Source organism: Chiroxiphia lanceolata, chromosome 1, assembly GCF_009829145.1.
Source record: "Chiroxiphia lanceolata isolate bChiLan1 chromosome 1, bChiLan1.pri, whole genome shotgun sequence".
Classification (NCBI taxonomy): Eukaryota; Metazoa; Chordata; class Aves; order Passeriformes; family Pipridae; genus Chiroxiphia; species Chiroxiphia lanceolata.
Window position 1 is genome coordinate 107,707,648 of NC_045637.1, and position 20,773 is coordinate 107,728,420.

Consider the following 20,773-nt stretch of genomic DNA (forward strand, 5'->3'; position numbering starts at 1 on the left):
TTGGTCCTGCTACTCTCCTGGGTTTGGCAAGTGTGTGTGAGGGCTGACCTAAGCTTTTCAATGAGTTAATAATTTCATTCAGCTTGGAAATGTCATATCTTTCATGGGGAGGAACACAGTTAATTTTCATTGCTCATCTAGCTGTGGATTAAAATAAAAATACTTGGGCATATTCAGAAGCATTTCCTATCCATGGAAACAAACAGTACAGTGACTGGAGGAGAAAAACATGGCAGGCAGAGGTCTTTTTCCTTATTGTGAGGAGTGGACTTATGATGACATGTTGCTCTCAGTACATGAACAGTATTGAGAGGACTTCACCATTTCTGTATACCCAGCTGGGAGAGGACAAACCTCTGTTGCAACTGCTACCATGGGATTTACTGGGATTTTTCTTATAGATAAAAGGGATCCTTCAGAAAAACATACTCTAGTGGTTTCTCCTTCATCCTTAAACACGAGTTTTAGAGCTTTAACATACAATCCTGAGAAACTTTTTTATGCTAATGGAAATAATGACCGGTGTAGTTCTGTCACTGGGAGGTAACGTCAAGAAATCAAGCATTGAATAAGGAATGATTTCTCTTTATTCTTTTCTGAACGTTCTTGGCATTATCAAATTAGGTACGCTTATACAAGTATTTTAGTTGGTAGCTCCACTTCTTTCACAGAATGGCAGAAAGACTAATTTTTCAGAAGTTTGAAATTTTTCCAGCCTGAAAATTGAGGAGTGATTTAAAATTTCCTGCCCTAGCCTGTCTCCAGGCAGCACCTTTTGAAAATTTCAAGTGCTCCCAGATGCATTCTGGGAGGGAAAGAGGGATGAACCTGTCTGATGCTGGAGCCCTGGCAGTTTACAGTACATTCCCTCGTTTTCATTACCTTACCGATTGCCTCGAGGATGTTTCACGCTCATACTGCAGACTTGACAGAATGTAGGACAGGGTCTCACATTGTGCACTGGCATGGGAGGAGGCTGTTTTCATGGACAAGGCTTAGAGAAATAGCTGTTGAACGTTATAGTAGTGTCAGGATGACAGAAGGATGAAGGTCACACTTGAAACGTGGGCACGGTTACAAGGCCAGCAATTCCCAGATTTGTTTGCTTTGAGCATGCTTCCATGCACAAGCCCCTGAACCTGACTGTGAGCTTCATCTTGCATGTGCATTTTCTATAGGCTCTTGAGCCTCTTCAGGAATGTCAGAATCCCATGGGGGCAGAAGGCTCTTGCTTTAGAAACCACTGGGCCAGACCCACACATTCCCTCTACATGCCTGCTGGCAGAGCAGATACCCATGCAGTTTGACAAAGAGATGGTTATTTCATCAATGTCTCAGGTTTTCAGGCTATGAAGGATATAAGATTTACTGCAGTGCTACCCACATTAGATAGAGTTTAATTAAACAAAGTTGAGAATATTGCAAGACACGAGGTTATAAAGTGGCACTATTGTTTGAAACTGTATCAGACCAAACTGGCCTGGGAATTTTACTGAATACTTTTCAGAAATATTCTGATTTTTTTTTAATAGCCTTATATTGATTTTTGGACTCTTAAAGTCTGCATATGGTGACAACTTGTCAGCATTTGGAAACAGGTCAATAGATGAAAGGGAATAGGTGGGTAAGAAAACAGGACCAAGAGAAGCAGCACAGGGCATTTTGTGTGCTCCTTGCCAAGCCTGAATGGTGTTTATCTCCAAAAATAAATGTGGGGGTTTTTAACCTTTTCACTTCTGTGAATGTCACCCTTCTCTTCAGGCTGGCAGAGTTAACAAGCCACGCAGACTCCATCTGGGACAGAAAACAACCGTACTCTTTCTTGGGGCTTCATCTGTTGTGAGCACATCACATCTGTGCTCATGCCCTCCAGCATCTTCTAGTCAGCTTCTGATACCTTCTTAAGTCTTTGATTCTATTTTTTCCAAAGCAAGGAATAAGCCAAGTTCCAGATACATAAAGATCAGGATGTCACGCCAGCCTGTGATCTCCCATAGTAACTGCATTCCAGATCACAGAGATCAAGTGTATGAAACCTGGAGAAAATCTTTCTTGGTTGAGAGATCTAACTTCAGAAAACCCTACCTTATGCAAACAGAGAAATTGTTTTTCTGGACATCTTCAGCAAGTGGCAGGAACTCTTTCTTCTTAAGAAGACCTTTCTACCATAGTTGCAGTCAAATATCTCCTTTACTTCCCAGTTTATCATAGGGTAAAATCTCTCCTCCCAAAAATAATATCTCGTCTTCCCCAAAAAGTAGGGGAGTGTCAGAGACATAAAAATTCAGCAAGCCCACAGTATAAAATGCTGAGACTAAGGGCAGGAGAGTTGAGTAGTGAAGAGCAAATGATTTCCTTTTTCCGTTTTTCATGCAAAACAAGTCCTTTAAAAATGTCTATTATATCTCATGCTATCCATTTGACCGTAGTGCTGAGGTAATCTGTCATAAAATATATAGTGCTGCTGTATCCAGTAGAAGAGAAAATGTATTCCTCCTCTCCAGTATTTCCATTAGAGTTTGTAAAGAACTGGGCAGTAACAGATTTTCATATTATTATGCGGTTCTGTAGATACAATGCTTTTACGCAGCCACAAGGATAATGTATTATTTATGGATTGTAGAAACTGTCACTTAGTGACCATATTGTATTGTGGAGCATATAGATTCCCATAATGTAATTACTCTTGGAAAAATTGACTTTTGCTTGAAACTCAGAGAAATTTATTCTTATGTTTTAGTGACCTCACCCTGTGAGTGACTCTGAGTGGCAGCAGATTCCAATATTTTTTTCTTACCTTCTTTTTTCCCCAGTTATTTCTGATCACTTCACATTTTAAAGCAATTGGAATGGCTCATTATAAGCCTCAGTATTCCTTATTCCTTTTGGTACCAGAAAGCAACTAAACTGCTGATGGGAGTGAAATAGAAAACTATTTTAAAAATTCATACAGATTTTAAAAGCTTTAAGTGAGTGCAATAGGGTCCAACTTGCCCAGCAAGCTCTCTCCAGCAGAGACTTTACCTGAATGCCTAGGAAAGAGCAACAACAGAGCAGACATATTATATTAGTAAGGCAGAAAACTATATGTTTTTGAGACACAGGAGTACGGATAAATACTGTCCAGACTCATGTACACGTTTATATGAAACACTCTTACCCAAAGTAGTCTCAATAGGCAAGAAAAAGCATTCTCAGATTTTTATCCAGATGCCTCAGATTTTGTCAAGACTCATTGGTTCCTATTTTAGTTGTTTTCTTCCAGTTTTCTCTCTTACAAAAGGCTGAAAATGGCGAAGGAAATGGCAATTTTAACACATCAGTCTTGCCTCTTTTTACACCCTGTAGCTTTTACACACCTTGGTTATAATTAATTTTCTGGGTTTTGATTTTGTTTCTTTTTAATGCAGTGCCAGTGGCAGATATAAAAGCTGTTGTGACGGGGAAAGACTGCCCACACATGAAGGAGAAAGGAGCTCTTAAACAAAACAAGGTATAGTTCTCAAGTTGTTATGAACACATACTGTGCAGAATACAAAGCTTGTCAACTTGACCTTCCCTGAAGTAATACAGGTATTTTTCATTCCAGCCTGCCATGTTTTCATGTATGCACACCCTTTGTTTTCACCTCAGACCATTTGAGTTAAATTATTGGGACAGCCTAACCCTCGTTCATTCATATTTCATGGCAGATGTGCATTGTGTGATATGCTCAGAGCACAGTTAGAATAGTCTTTAGTAGTGATATTTTCTACCTCTGAAGCAAAGCAGCAATGACTGTTGGTACCTGCTCCTATATTGTCTCTGATAAATAACTGGTTTGTTTCTGGTTCTCTGATGAGCTCACATTCAGTGAAACCTGCTAAAATTGCAGTTAATGTCCAGTTGATGATACCATCAGGTCCAGTCAGGTAGAAGAACAATTGCAAACAAAAGGATGTAAGGTAAATCCTGGGCAATTAATGAGGCGTGTAAAGATGTATTAAGCACTGCATTTGGAAATAATGTGTAGGAAACCATACTCTCCTTAGATTAGATTTATCCTGCCTTTCAGAGTTTCAAATCAAGAACTATAAGCTAACAGTAGCACTAAAATGATACAGTGCCAGAATCTTGCCAAGTTTCTGTTTGTAAGAATGGTCACCACATCAAGAAGAAGTGGAGTTCCAAAGTCTGGCATCTTTAGAGGTGAAGGTTTCATACTGTATTATATGAGGTATGGTTGTAAATTTTCTATCAGGTGGTTCTCTCTGACCTTACGAGAAGCAGTGAGACTCTACTGGTGTTCAGTCTGACCTAGAACAACACCCTGAGAGGTCTGGGAACCAGATCAGAAGATTTGAATCAGAATTTCTAGTTATCTGAAACTGAGAAATTTTAGGTCCAACAAGAAAGAGAGTTTGATGGACAAAATAGTGAGGTTAAGAGTTCCTGCTTCAACACTTTGAGAATAAAATTCACTTTCAGAGCTGCAACTTTTCTTTCCTTTACTATGCACAGATAGGCAGAGCATCTTGAGTATTTTTTGCAATTGTTTCTCATACACAGAAGTTGCTTTAATTCTGTCAGGGTACCGTCATCTCCTTTCATCATTGGCTTTACGTGGTAGGAAATTAAAAAGTCGTGCCAAGTGAGGAAAAAGTCCCGGGAGTATTTTTCCTTGTTGATTTTCTGAATCAGGGCACAAACACACACAAGCGAGCACAATAGATTGGCCACAGCTCCTACGTCATGTTACAGCTGAACAATCAACAGCATTTGGCTTGTGCATTTATATGATGCATATAAAGTATTTTGTGTTCTTCCTTGTCTTAGCACTCATATGTCCACACAAAACAGAAAGATGGAAAGCAGTGGGTGGCAGTGATGGAAATGTGTCATCATTATGAAGCAGTAATGTCTAGATAGTATTTAATGCTAAATAGCAGTGCTGCAGATCAGTTTGTCCTCAGCTCTCAGCATGGCCCCACTTCCTTAGGTAAAATTGCTTTCGACTGGAATAACATTTCTGCCTGAGAATGTGCAAACCAAGAATTGATAGATGGCATGGCTGCGTCCTTGCCTGGAGCATTCTGTTTGTGACCAAGGCAATGATAATTTTGATGGTTTTGCTAATTCTGATGTGGTGCAGGGTTTTTGATGGTTTGGTTGTTGTTGGTTTTTTTTTTTTTATTTCCTCAATTCCTTGTTTCTTCCTACGGGAAGCACAAAGTTTTTGAAATTAGCTATCATCCCAATCAAACTGTCACGCACAACATTGCAACTGTTTAACTGACATCATAGGAATAACACATTGTTGTTTGCAGTGTACCAAGTTAATATGGATTATGAAATTAAAATTTTAAAGAAACAACACACAGAATGCAATTCAGCTGAATTTAGTGTATGAAACCTTTCACTTTCTGAAATTTCACAATCAATGATATAATTTTTAAGAGGCCTTTTGATCCTGTGCTTTCTTTGTACATGTATAACAACCACCTTAATGTTTATTCATTGACGGAAAAGAAAATTGACTGGCAGAATGCCATGCTACAAGCACAGCTGGAATTGGCAAAATGTCCATAACAAAGGCTTCAGTGTCTCTCCATTTGCCAGCACATGGCCATTATTTTTCCAGTGGGATGATTTAGAAGTAAATAAGAGTTAAACTGAATTGGAATTTGCATGCATATGAAGCTGGAACGACTTGATAGGTCCAGACCCGAATCCATTGTTGTTCATCTTGCTTGTGTTTTTAAATTAGGTTAAATTTTTAAGTCCTCATTTCTGACTCTTAAGTAATATTAGTGAATTTTAAAGAAATTAAATAGATTTTGCGGTCTTCAAAAGAAAGCATGAGAGAATCTGGAAAAAACATTCCCAGATATTTCAAAGTGTTCTTCTATCAGCCTTTATTTGCAGATGTGGCAGGTTTCAGGCTTTGTGCCTTTATAGTCAGCTGAAATGGTTCTGCTCACTTCCCTGTTGAATGAAGATTCTCTTCTATTTCATGTTGGTTAAAAAAGTTCCCTGCCACTGCCTGCCTAGGTGGTTCTTTGGGGTGGATCTTCTGACTCTGGCAAGAAAACTCAACATGACAAGGTCTCAGCCTTCAGTAAAGACATGGGAGTTTTGAGGCTGTTGAAGACAGAGTAGGCAGAACATAGTGAGGTCGTTCCATCTGTATGGGATCGCTCAGCCACAAGCACCTAAAATGCCTGTCCATGAAAAATAGCTTGTCTCTGGCCTGTGTCGGGGGACAGAGGAGACTGGGGGTGAGAGAAGCTCTGGGCACAGGAGAGCAACCTTCCCTTCCTACTGCCTACAATAGCTTTCCCCATAGAGCTGAAACCAAGGAGTGGAAAGTATCAGCCTGCAGTTGCAGAGTCTCTTGTTCCCTGTTCTCAGCACAGTTCAAAAGAGAGGCACATCATGGGTCCCGATGTTGCCATCTTTGAGAAGCGTGTAGGGAAGGAGAGGTCTGACTTTTGCAAGGGTGGAAGAAGTTAGAAGTGCCAAAGGAGTGTGTTCAGCAGATTGAGGTGCGGGAGGAGGAAAACAAAACAAAGAGGGAAGGAGCAAGGTGGAGGAAATGTGAGAGAAAAAAGACCAGAGACAAAAAGAAAGTGGTGAAAAAGGCTGGAGTGGAAAATTACTTTAAAAAAAGGCTGAGAAGTAGAACAGAAAAGGGAAGAGAAAACCACAGATGGCTGATACAGACTGACCAGTTTTCCTTCAAGAATTGCCAGTTCCTCCTTGTCATTGATGATAATGTAACGAAACCAGGTGGGGTCTCTGATAAGTCAGCCAGTTCAACCACTGAGACCACTATCAGTGTGGAGGGCCAGTTGGCAACTCCAGCTCCTTAAGCTTCCATTTTCCTTGACAGTTTGCTATGTATAAGGTGACAGTGATGCTGCCACCTGGAAGCTGTAATTCCCAAGCCTTTAGTGTGCACAGAAGCCAGCAAAGAAGCTGAACGGTAGCCAGGGCTGCCAAACTCACGCTTTTCCCCAGAAAAGGAAGCTTGGTGCCCTAAGGTGTAGTCTTTTCTCACTCTCTACCTGACTGGAAATGACCAAAACTTTGGCTCCCTAATATATTCCTCTTCCAAGTAGAGATTTTTGTTCTCCTTTTCCTTTGTTTGAGGTGAAGAAATTAAATTCCTTGGAATTTCCCAAAGGACAAATATACAGAGATCAGGCTTGTAGGATTGTTGACCTCTATGAAACATCATAGTATAGCAAATGACCTTCAGGAACATCATAGTATAGCAGTACAAGCCCTTTTTTCAGTGCTACATTTTATTTTCAGAGCCTTAGTTGCATTACTTGGCATGTTCTGCCAGTAATTTATAACATTATCTGAGGGGATAATGCCAGCTTCATGTGGGCAGAGGTAGATCTGTTTCTGTAATGAGGAACATCACTCTTAATAAGGTGTGGCTGAGAGACATGCCTACAACACAGAAAGGTTCTGTGAGCCCTGAGCCATTTGTTTGCTGATTGCACCAGCACTATTAGTATCTGCACCTTCCATGGGGATTTAACACAGCCTTGTCTCCTGTAGCCTGGCAATACAGCAAGTTGAACCTAGTAACTAAACTCAAGAAAACCAAGAATATTTCCCATGAGAAGCCTGACCTCTAACATCCAAGCTTATCTGTAAAGATTGCAAGTTTTATGATTCAGACTCTGCTCTTAATCACACAAGTTCAAAACCGAAATAACCCTTACTGAAATCCAAATTCCTATGTCTAGTTTCAGACCAGGAGATCAGGGGTAGAAATCTAGAGCAATATTTATGCTGCAGTCTCTGCAGTCAGTTCTTCCATTTTAAAACTTAGTGTAGCAAATGTAAGAAGCCATTCTCTTGTCACTGCTGGCAGTGCAGGGACTTGTCAGCTGAGAGACAGCAAAAGTCATCAGTGTGGTGGGGCTCAGGAAGTCAGGAGGCAAAAAGAACAGGACACGTGATATGGATCATAGTTACAAGTCAGCACTCTACTATGTAGCAGGGTCTTTTTTCCACAGTTAATATATCCATATCAGCTAGCTTACAGTTGCAAAATCCTTGTACTGGCACTCGCAGTGATGCGTGCAATAACCATAATATGACAACATCTTTGTATGCTCCCTGCTGGTCACTGGAAGTTCATTATTTATTCAGGTTGATTTGGTTTCCCATAGGAACCCAGGTCCAGGTGACTTTTAGGGAAGGTCAGTGCTTGAGGAATTCACTTAGGCACCTTTTACAATTCCAGCTTCAATGCTTAGGGGGGAAAAAAGATGATTGTTTTTTTCCTTTCCTGAAATTCATTTGGGTCTTTAAGTAACCCAGACAGTTTGGTTTGACTGAAGCTGCTGATTCTGGTTCAGGTAGAAACAAAATCAGGTAGATTCTGGTTCAGGTAGAAATCTCCTGAGAGTAAATAATTTAATACATTTCCAGCAGTGAAAAGAACATAAGTACATACCAGGATATTAATTGCCCTGTCAATATTTTTGACACAGGGAATCAAACCTTGCAGAACTTCCAAGTTTAATCTATACAAATGGAAAAAAATGTGAGCCTTCATGAAGAGTTTGTTGCAAGTGTATTATTAGGCATTATATTGATTATATTGATTATAGTCCTCACTATATTGCCTAACTCCAATTTAAACTCAAATGCTAAAGTAATCCATGATCCCATGAGCTACAGTCAGTACTGAGGTGGGTGAGTTTATTTTGGCTTAATCATCTGTGGTGGAGTTCTTGCTGTGCCAGTCTCTTGCAGTAGTTTGGTACTGCTCAGCTTTGCCCAGACAGGAGAGTGCCGTAACTTATTTTTCAACTCGTTTTGGGGAATAAGGGATAGGAAAGAAAGAGAGACACGAATGTGTGAATACCTCTCTCATACAGCATTAATATGTGTTTCTTTGTATTGTTCCAGGAGGTGCTAGAGCTTGCTTTCTCTATACTGTATGACTCAAGTGGGCAGTTGAATTTCATTGCTCCAGACAAGCATGAGGTAAGTCAAGTTCAGAGTACAGAAATTTTTTTTGAAGCCATATTAGTTGCTTTAAGGCAAGAGACAGCTTTGTAAGAACATAAGAATGGGCATCTTGGCCTAGACTACCGGTCCATCTAAATCAGTGTCATGTCTCAAAACAAAGTGAGAGCCAAGGAATTAGTATAGGAACAAGACCTTCTGCAATTTTCTTGCATATCTGAGCCACAGAAGGAACATGATTTGTATTAAAGATCAGGATTTTTAAGCCCTCCTGAAATATGAGCCATAAGAAAGAGAAATGAGAGCTCAGGCAGACCTTACAGTTGCACAGGTCTTGCTCATCATTTCCTGATGTAATGGATTTCTTTTGGTCTGCTCTACTTTAGTAGACAATGGAGAACTTTTTTGTGTGTTCACTTCAGTGAACTTTAGTTCAACCCTGGGGATTTTTACAGCCAAGCTTTCAAAGAATCACTGCCAGTCTCAGCTCATTTTGACAATGCCAACATAATCAGGGGTGGTTATACCATCATTAGGTCTCAATTTCAGCCAAAGACTTGTGCTCTCCAGAATAGCATATCCCCTTAGTGTCACATTGCTTAAGACCATTCATGACAGGTGATCATAGAAGGCCCTCTCTCTTCCATCTCCGCTGGGAAGCGTTTTGCAGTGGCTTTCACTTGTATAAAGACAGTGTAAATACCAATAGCAAGGATGAATGACAACCCCTTCCCTGCTCCCTTCTCTTACTAAACAACACAAGAAAACAGACAACATCATTGCCTTTTGGGAGGTGATGGGATTAATTTGCCTGATTGTGTGGAAGCCTAATTGGATGTGTTTCTCTCAAAGAACTTTCAAGTAAAGGTTTAGCAGAATGCACTATATTAAAAAAAATCCTTCTTATTTCTAAAGCAAGAAGAGTTGGTGTTACATTTGCACACTTATTTTGTGTTATCACGTTTGGTCTTAATTCAGAACACTGTTGAGATGATGAACTACAGAAAATTGCATTAAGCTGCATTATACTGTAGTGTTAAAAAAGTGCATGACATTGTTTTACAAGTTAAGTGTATTTAGTTATGCCGCTTCAACATTTTCAGTTCTGAACTGAAACCTCCAAATAAATGTTAATTTTAGGAGAGGAAGTACAGTTATACTCATTTGGGTTTTCCTATGGATTAATATTTGAGTGTCATTTTCAAGTATGTTCATTCCGGAGAAGTATTTGCTGGTCAGTTTTCATGTAAGAGAAAGGAGCAATAGGATCCCAGGCACAATGTACCACTGTAATTCCAAGCAAAGCATAATTGTCTTCATCCTCTGAACGGAACATATTTTTGATGATTTCTCATGTAAATTCTCCAGAAACTGAATTCTAGACTGCTTCAGCTCATAAGAGGAAACGGTCTTGAAAATCAACAATTTTTTCAGCCACTATATCTCAAATATAGCCTATAGCTACAAGTGGATTTTAATGGTCTGAATGTTCAAAACCTGCTAAGGCACCCCACTGACGGGCAGCAGCAGTGACATGCACTAACCTAATTGCTCATGATTGTGTTAAAACACCTATCATCTTTATTTCTCTTTCTGATCTTGTGCAACTTCTTCAAAATAAAATTAATATGTTCAAAAAAATGGCCAGAGGCAACCGTCTCTGCTGCCACTTGACAGTTCCCAAATGAAAGTTTTTAAAAGGACATCTCACTTCCTCTGTACTTTTCCGTGGTCTGCAGAAGAGTGAGTTGTGATTAAAGCAGAAACACGTGTTCAGAGGAAGCACCCAGAAGGAAAGGCAAAGTGGCATGTTGTAAAACCCGTGACTCTTCACCAAAGTAACTGGGGTGCCTGTCATGGAAGTGCTAGTTTAGCAGCACTGTCAGTCTGGGAGATTTGTTGGTGGCATCTCAAGATTTGGAAAGCTTTCAGGAATGATGTTAGTACATGGCAATATCAGGTCAGACTTGCAGGGGTTTTTAAGTACTTCTGTAGTCCTCGTGATTGTAGGGTAGGTTGGAAGGTGGGAATTGAGTGTATCCTAAAAATAAAAACTGAAGTAGGATCATAGGATAATTCTGGTTGTAAGGGACCTTGGAGCTGTCCCCAGTTTGACCTCCTGCTCAAAGCAGGTCAGCGATGAGCTCAGACCAGGTTGCTTGGGGCTGCATCCAGATGGATGAAGCCTGCAAAACCTTTCTAGTTCCACTCTCTTGACTCCCAAGGCAATTCTGTAATAAAATCTCATTACTGAACCAGGATTGTTGAGATTTGGACCTCATTCTTGCACACTTATGTTTGGCAATTCCCTTAGCCATCTGCTGGAGATTACTGGTAGCCAAAGGATTCAGTACTGTGAGATCACTCCATTGTATTTGTTTTTCATTTAAATACATAATAACTGGTTTCAGCTACATAGCAAAAAGGTAGATTAATCTTATCCTTGATTTTTGACAGAGAAACTGATGAGGGAGGCCATAATTAGGTTTCATTAGAGTTTTATGAAAACGAATCTCTCATAAATTAATTTTTCAGTGGATCTTAGTCTCTTTTGCATATTAAAAAGAAAAAAGATTCTGAATGAATGCCTCTGTTTTTCCACCATCTCATTAGGATGTCTCTCTGCTCAAAATGTACAGGAGTTTAATTAGATGCACTTGCCAATATGTAGATTAGAGAGGAAGCCCCTTTTCCAGGCCATTGCACTAATCTGAATTGTGGACAGAATTTGTTTTCTGTGGGCCCTGAATGAGTTATATCTGGAAGAGGAGAAAACTACAGTTCTGCTTTCTAGTCCTCTGGGACTCCTCCCCAGAGAAAGCACTGGCCATACTCGCTGAGCAGGTGATAGACGATTTATGTCAGGAGCTGCATCTGTTGAATGGATGCTCTGTGCTTCTGTAACCTGAACAGAGCCTTTTGCTTTTATGTTCCTTTCCTCATAATGAATTTGGGGAAAACTCTCCCAAAGAAAGATTTCAAGTCCATCATAAAAGATTATAGTCTGTTCAAAAATAACTACATTTCTAGGATAGCTTCTTTCTTTTCCTGATGTTCTACATACACTCCACAAAAATTGCATGCTTTAAAACTCTTCAGTGGCACACTTTGACAGCCTAGAATTGGCAGGCTAAGTTGTTTATTTAGTACTTGTTAGCAGGACAGCCTGAACTCTGAAGTCTCTTCTATATAGCTAATCTCATGTTAAAGCTACAGCTTTACTTGCCAACACCCTGGGTGAAATCCTCGCTCTGCTACTGTTTTGTCACTGATTTAAATGGGTCGGATTTCACTTCGGATGTTGAAGTGTGTTAACCCATACTATTTTTAAAATATGCCCTTTTTTTGAATGAAGACATACCCCAAGAGAGGGGTTTCTCTCTCTTCCTTAAAAATAATCCTCATTTCTGCTGTGGGATGAAGTCAACCATGGCTATCTTTAAATTTGGCAGTATCGTGTACCAAATGGTCAGCTAAATTTAAAATCCATTTTTTGGCATGAAATCCAGCAGAAGTATTTGTAAGATAAAAATGCGGTTACAGTTGATTTAATTTTTCTCCTGCAAACTAGGACACAAGTTCATGATTGAAATCTTTATTTTGAGATGACAGCATTTGAGTACTTCTGTTCATAGTTGAATAAATGGCTTGTAGTAATAAATGAAAGTGACTTATTCAATAGAAGTTGACTCTAGATCACCAATCTCCCTTGGGTTTGTTGCTGATTTAAAATGGTTATTCAGCCCACGTTTATCACAAGCTGTCAGCTGTTGGGAAAGATGGCATCTTCTATTAGGAAAAAGCTAACAGTAAGGAAAAGGTTTTAGAGGTCAGTTCAGCATTTGCAGCATTTAGTATTACACCCAAGCAGCTTGACATTTAATTTTAATGAAGGATATAGCATTATCTGACTTGTTTCATGTAAAACAGGGGTAAAGTAAGCATAGATATGTGAGACTATCTTTGTGCAAGTCAACTGATACCACTTAATCTATAGGAAAGCAAACCACAATAAAACTAGATAGTACAAGGTTTCATAAACAGTCAAGAAGGATTTGGAGGTGAGATTCAGTTCACCTAAATTAACTGTCATGGAATTAAAAGTTTAGTTAGTGTAAGATAATCAGGCTTTTTTAATAAGTACTGGGGAAAGAGAATAAGAGGAGTAAAGGAGATTTATCCAGAGGTTCATTGTCCTAGGTTAGATATAACTCCCATAACTGCTGAAGAACATTCAACAAGAAGTTTGGAGGAGATAGCAAATTGTCAAACAACTAAATACTGTTATTTCTTCCCATTTTTATGGAATTGTTTTTCCATTTTCTGAGCAGCTCAGTGAAACATACCATCTTCATTATATGAGCTAATAAAATTCATCAACCTAATTTTAGGTCTCTTGTAAGTCCCTGTGGGAGCAATACCTGTAGAGGACCAGGCCAGACAAGCAGTTTGTGTATGAAAATTCTATTAATGATAGTTTTTATCCTTTTCCTATGCAGTACTGTGTATGGACCGATGGGTTGAACGCCCTCCTTGGGAAGGACATGTTGAGTGATCTAACACGGAATGACTTAGACACACTGCTCAGCATGGAGATAAAGCTACGCCTCCTTGACTTGGAAAATATACAGATCCCAGATGCTCCCCCACCTATCCCAAAGGAGCCCAGCAACTACGACTTTGTTTATGACTGTAACTGAGGCAGTCACTGAAACTTGCTTTGAAACTGGAAATATATGATAACTGGAGAGATATTAAAAAAAAAAAAAAGAAGAGTGTGAGGAAAAAAAGAAACCCACTTTTGCACCTTGGATTTTGGCTTTGGGGAGGGATGTAGAAACACCTGCATTCCTTCCTGTTCCCTTCATCCCTTCCTTCCTCATTCCCATCTTCCCCATTGCTCATCCAAATCCACATTGCTTTAATTACCTTGTAATTGCAGGCTATTGGCCTTGCTTAAGGCAAAGACTGCCACTAAGAAGCACCCTCCCAAGGACTTTTTTTACATTTTTAATACTGGAATAAACATTCTTAACTAAAGGACATTGTTATCAAACTGCATGCCTGTGAAACCCCTGTGGCAGGGCAGAGGCTTTAACTGGAAGGAGGAGGGGGGTAGGGAGCAGAAGCAGCTACCGTAAGCAGAAGATTCCCCCAGACACTCAAAAGAGTCTGCTCACAACTGAATCCAATGTGATGATGAAATTCAACTGCTTCCCAGTGCTTGCACCATTCGTCACTGTCATTATCCTTTTCACCGTCATCTCAACTCTTGCCACCAGCCTTCACCCAACTGTGATCGGCTCCCAGAATGGAAAGTCTGCAGGTTTTTGCTGTACCATACGCTGCAATGCTGCAAGAGCTTTTAACTTCTTTTCCTCCCAGCTCTCACAATAGCCCCACACTAGCAGATCACTCTCACAAATGGTGTATGAAGCCACTAGTGCGTCCCATCCCTATAGCATTCCCTAAGCCTCAGTTGCCTCTAAAATTGGCTTGTTGCTATTTGAAGTGATTTTTATTTTCTTGGTCCAAAGTTCAACAGCAATTTTCACAAATTAATTACAACTGGCAAACATCCAGGTTTACATTGTTGTCATTGCTACAGTGTTAGAAATTTGCAAGGGATTTTTTTTTGTACGGGTTCTAATTTTTTTATTTTATTTTGCCAAACAAATATATTTAATGAAAACTAATTTCATTGTGCGTACTTTTGGGGAACAATATTTTTACTTAATTTCCATTTGGAACATTTGCCCTGAAGGGAAAAAATAATATTTCCCTTCAACTTCACTGTTGAATAAAACCCTGAGTTGTGATGATTCTTGGAACTTTGTTTTTCTTCTGAAGTTGTCTTTTATTCGTTATGGTTCATAGAAATTCTGAAGTGTTTGGTAGAAAGAGGAGAGGGAAAAGTGGAACCTTTCTTAACTGCATCTGATTTAACTTGTTCATTTGTGGTGACAAGGATGAGATGCATCCAGATCATGTAACCATTGCCATGGTTACATGAGCCTTCCTGTGAGAAGGATCCTTGTGAAATCCAAAATCCCAGCATATTGATGTGCTCATGGTCAGTTCAAGGCTGATGCCTTTCCTATGTTTGCTGAAGCAACTGTCTACCTATATTTCCATTTCCTCTACTGAGAGTGTTTATGGCTGCAGCATAATTGTATGAGGAACATTTGAGTTTTGCAGGATGAATTCCCTTCATCCTCGTGGTTTTCTAGGTATTTCACTAAGTTCAGTATGTCTCACTCAAAAGTGCTGGGTCTAGATCTAGAGGGACCCACCAGCCCTTTCCCTCCAACTGCGCATGCTGAAGAGAGATGTTTTTCTATGCGAGTTCCTCTCCTGCTCAGACCCAGCTGAAAAAGACTGTGAAGGGGGTTTTATCAGAGCCTGTGCTAGTGAGAAACCCAGATGGTTGTTCCCATTCTGACAGTCAGAGAAGACCTCAACTGAGGTGACCTTTGCTCCATCCAGATGGCTCTGGGGCAAACGTCCTGACTAACCTCACACCAGCTGAGGAGAGAAATTATGTCCTGCAGTGCAACAAAGAGAAAGATAATAAGAACACTGTATGAATTCAAGCGTGAAGGTCCCAAGGAAGTGCCTTCTTGAAGCTGGTGCTTGCATATTTTATGAATGCCATAGTCTAACAGAACATAGAAGTTGGTTTAGGTGGCAATGGATGGTAAAGTAAGGTAAAAGAAACTCTGAGTTAAATGCTCGAGGGAGAAGTTACAGTGGACCGTGGCCCAAGAGAAGATTCGGTCTTAATGAGAACAGAGATGTGCAACATAAGATGTGGGAATTTGAGATGGTTTATTCTGCAGAGCCTTGTCAAACTATAGCAAAGGTAGTCATAGTCAGGACATAGCAGAAGCAAAGGCACTGCTTGGCACGGGGGATTTTAAAGGGGTCCTGGGGGTGAGAGATGGAGATAGGAACACGTTTCTTTACAAGGTATTGATTCTGCCTCTTATCTTCATGCAGACAAAACTTGAAGCAGAACAGAGAGCTTGAGTTATTTTATTAGTTTCCCTGATCCAGCTGGATGTCTTAGCAGTACATAACCTTTGCTTCTTATTTGCAGATTGCAGAGTTGTGTATTGCTTTGTTAGCCAAAGAAACACCTTTCACTCCTAAGTGATAAGAGCCAAACAAACACTGCTGGCTCAGTGGCAATCCAATGCTGTGGTCTTAGCAAGTAGGCATCTGCATGACAGACAGAAAAGAGCAAACAAAAACCCTCCTTCGCGGGACAACTTGATCAGGAGAGAAAGGTTAGACTTGTCTTCTCCACTACAGTGAGTACCCCTAATTCCACCCCAGGAGTCCAGGGGAGGTGGTGCAAGAAGAGCTGGCAACCCAGCCCTCTGTATCAGTATCTTGTGCCCATCCACATTACACTGAGACACATCAACACCACTCAGGCAGCATGGGGCTCTTGAGCATAAATGGCTGGAAGCTGGCCCTCTCCTTACACAGCAGGTGACACAGCCCATCAGCCCCTGTCCTGCCCTGGGTGGGTGCAGCCTGACCGGGGCAGTCCAGGTCTGGGGCCAGATGGATACCACAGCACTACTGCGTGGCTCTATCTCACTGCTTCCTGCAGCCCTACTTTGCAGGATCCCCAACTCCCCACATGGCCTGGCTCTTTGTATGGGTTATGCCTCATGTGGGATGGTCACATGAGCAGGCATGCTAAATTTATATCTGCCTACGTGTCCCACCCTGCCATAAGAAAGAAGAGGCTCGAAAGATGCGTTGGCGTAATAGCCCTTGCAGCTATTTTAGAAGCACTCCTACAGCAACTTGAAGGGCCGTGGTGCAAGGAAGAATCCTGCCTTCAGTTTCTAGAGCTGTCATACAGGCTCACTTTATCATTATGAAATTCAAAAAAAAAAAAAAGTTAAATTGTGAACAAATATCCCGCTGCTTCCCATTCTTAAAAAAAAATAAATTGAGAATGAAAATGACAAATTCATTTGCTCACACTGCTGTGTTTCAGTAAAGCTTTTAAGTCTCACATTCAAGGAGATGCAGCAGGAAAAAGAATTGCTATTGAAGTTTCTTGTATAATTTCAAAACATTAAGTGGGTAATTGCTTGTAAAAGCCATAAAGGAGAGAAAGAACAAAAAAAAAAATCAGTCTAATTTTAGCTACTGTTTTGGAAATGACTTTGCTTTTGAAAGTTAATATATTCTTTTACCAGAAAACTTGAATCAAGAAAAATATGTATCTTCTTAAGTCAACTGCTTTCTCTGCTTGTAGGGACAAGGAGAAGAACAACAATGCTAAGTAATCCTGCACAAAGCAAGCTATGTGTCAGAGAAACAGGGCTTTTATTACTTCTTTTCAGAAGCAATTCCTTTTTCAGTATGGAGAACTCTTTTATTAAACCTTACAACTTGCATGGAAAAATAACCTCCTCATGCAAAGTGGCAGGTAGGTGCTGACTCTCTCGTGTTGCAAAATGACCGTGCAAGATTCTGATTCCTTTATTTGTGAAGTCCTCTTGTGTCTCCATGTCCTACCCAGAACTGCATTTTTCTTGCCCAGGGTGCTTGTCATCAATGTTTCTCTTCCATCAGTTTTCCCTGTTAATGCAGGCATGTCACGTGTCCCCTCAGCAACCCTGTAGCCCATCAGCTGCGATCACACAGGCTCTGGCCATCTCTCAAAAGGAGGAGGGATGAAAGAAGAAAAGAAATCCCCTCCTGGCAGGGGAAGATGGAGAGAGGGGCATGAGCATAAAATGCCCCTGTAAGCGTCTTCTCTTTGGTTGTTTGTCATTGTGTTGTACTGCAGTGATTAGAGATGGCTCTGATGAGTCCAGCTCTACAGTGGTGCAAGCTGTTAATCTGAGCAATAACCAGCAATGGAAGATGTTGGGAGCAGGAGGACACTCTTGTACTGCCATATCCCCCCTTCTCTGTTTTGTTGCTGCTGCACTGACAGGTAAATGGCATTAGCTTCACTGTCATATGAAAGTCATTCATCTAAGGAGCATAATAAGATTAATGTGAGATTTTATCCCGTTCTTGTTCCATTCTTCTTGAGAAGAATAAATTTAGTCCTTACTGACCTGGGGAATACTAGACATCTGACATAAAAAAAGAGCCCTTCTCCTTACAGCACCATCAAGGAGGTAAATTTAAAATCCCTGGAAACTCTGGAAGACAGTCATAGGACAGAGTTTTTGTTACACCACTGATTGAGCTGTCATCGCTTTCCCCAGAGCTTACTGAATCAGGATGAGACTTGCTCAGTGCTCCCTTCCTCCCTAGATGATAATTATATTTGAATATTAAATATCCACATGGCTTACACAAGCTCCCTGATTAACAAAACACTTACCCATGCAGCAGAAGATGTTAGATTTCAGTCTGATGAACACGTACCTAAATTTAGGTGGGTGCTCATGGACCTAGCTAGATCATGGCCTGTGCGAACAGGAAGGTAATTTTATCTGTTACGGAGTTTTCCCTACATGCTCAGATGCTATGCAAATAATGACTTTTTTGTCTGATGTGTAATTGGATCACCTGAAGTAACTGGTTACTTCAGGAGACTGAACAAGATGCCACTGGATTATTCAACGTCACTCCTACTTCACGCACCTCTGGGACTTAACACAGAGGTTAAAGAATTGAAACAAGAACCCTTCCTGTATGAAATCAGGCTGAAACTTGAGAGGAGAGTAGTGTCAAAAGCACAAATTTGTTAGGGCAAGGCTAGGCATAAAATGGATGTTGGAACAGCCATGAATTTTTATAGTAAGGTGATTTCAAAGTGCTGAGTCAGGGAGCGTTGTCCTGCGGCAGCCTCATGAGGGCAAGGTTAGAAAGTACTGGAGACTGTTTCAAACTCATTTAGTGACATATTTACACTTTTATTTTCGCTTCTTTCTGGGAGACCTTGAATGTCACTGAAGAGCAGAGCCGGCCTGGTGATGCTTAGCTTGTGGGGACATATGTAGGGCAAAGGAAACCTCTCCTTAGCCGTCCTTCTCCAGGTGGAGAGATTGCTGTTGGAAGTAGGAGACTTTTCTAATCTGATGTGTTTTTTCAACAGAGAGTTTCTCAGTTTTACTGTAGCCACCTCACTGGAGGTGCCATGTAGAGAACAGTAGCTGTTGTGGTTTTATACTCTCTTGGAAGAGCCAAACAAGCCTCTCATTTGGGGAGGTTCATGGAAATGCTCTCTCATCCTGTTTGCCTCTTGTTTATAGACCATCTCCTGTAACATGTGACCTATGGGACAGCCACAAAGCTGGGTAACCCAGTGCTGTGTGTTCCAAGCAGGATGCTGGCCTGTAGTTCCAGCCTGGGGAGGGTATGGCCACAAGACATCAGTGCATGCAGAGGAGGAGAGGGAAAAGAGATACCTAATGTAAGTTTGACAAGGGATGCAGCCAAGGGCGGGCTTTCTTTCCTATGACATTTAAGGATATGTCTCGAATGACTTTATTTCTGTTGTTATTAGAGGATTTTTGCAGCCTGATTGAGTGCCGTAGTTAAATTCTCCCTTGATGAAACCTCATGAGTCTAATTTTAATCTTGTAGGCAACATGGTGTTTCAGCCTAAACTGATTATGTTTTGGGATTCCTCTGGGTTGTTGTTAGGGAGAGGGAGGCTGGTTGTCTTTTGTTTAGTAAGAGGCAGCATTTTTTTATGAGGTAAGTCCTTATCCTCTCAATTTCTCTTGAAATGCCTCATATTTAATATCCCCTTCCCATCTACCTCCCCCAAGGGGCGAAGGCACCCTGGAGATCTTTGCTGTCCCACCAGCAGGCCACATGCACATGGGAGGCTGAGTCTGTGGGACTTCATTCCCTACCAATTAGCAGGGAGTTTGCATTGTCAGGGTAGGTTCTGAAGAAGTAGGGAAAAGTCATGTAAGAATCTGCCAGGCTTCAAAAGAAAGTTTTCCATAAATGCTTAAAATGAGGACACTGAGGATGCAGGCACAGTACCTTGTGCAAAGCTGCTGACTGCTTGCATCTTTCCCAGAGGAAAATGGCTCGTCCACAGGGTTTTCCCAGGGCACAGCTTCCCGTTCCCCCCACAAGCAGCAGAAGCCTGGTGCATTTGAAAATCTTGGAGATGCAAGCAGACAAACATGTGAAAGGTTTCTCTGCCAGGAATATGACATTTAAAGAGCACCAGTAGGATTATTTCAGCTGTTTTTCACTTACACAGGTCCCTCTGCACATGTTGCTTGACTCACGATACCCTCTGTCAGTCTCTGACATCTCTCAAAGCCCTAGGTTCCCCCTTTCTGTCCCCAGCCCAGGGTGGCTACAGTGATACTTTACACCTATCCACCATTTGATTTATCCCACATAGTCAAAGTACAACCCAGCCAAGCTGGCTTTCACATAAACCTTTGTTTTGTATGCTTGGTTCTCTCATTTCCAGTACAGTTTAAGGTCCATTGAAAACTGAGGTTGAGGCATTAAAATGGGCTGGCTTGTGAGTGGCCTCTACAGCACCTGATAAGGTTGTTTTCACCTAAGTGCAGGTGGATGCACACACACAAACACATGCACATACACACATAAAGGGTGAAAGTGCTCCAGTACCCTTTTCCCAGGAAACCAGTCTGAAACCAGCACATGTAGTGCTGTGTCAGATACTTGGCAGTGTCAGATACTCCAGTGGGCAGCATTGAAGTGAGAGGGAACAGAGGGCATCAGAGCTGATGGAGGCTGGCAGGTTAGCAGGGCTGGATGGGAGAGGATGTGAGGAGAGGAGGTTGGGGCAACATGAATGAGACCACAAAAA

At 41.0% G+C, this 20,773-nt stretch overlaps 1 protein-coding gene across 4 annotated transcripts in view; it reads left to right on the forward strand.

The window, feature by feature from the left end:
- ELMO1 (engulfment and cell motility 1) overlaps window positions 1-14,807 on the forward strand; it is a 315,735-nt gene extending 300,928 nt beyond the window's left edge. For all 4 annotated transcript variants that reach the window (XM_032700433.1, XM_032700439.1, XM_032700456.1 and 1 more), the window contains 3 exons: window positions 3,411-3,493; window positions 8,917-8,994; window positions 13,476-14,807. In XM_032700433.1, the coding sequence (XP_032556324.1) occupies window positions 3,411-3,493; window positions 8,917-8,994; window positions 13,476-13,676 (362 nt within the window). In that variant the 3' untranslated portion in view covers window positions 13,677-14,807. The remainder of the gene's footprint in view (window positions 1-3,410; window positions 3,494-8,916; window positions 8,995-13,475) is intronic.
- The last annotated feature ends 5,966 nt before the right edge of the window (window positions 14,808-20,773 follow it).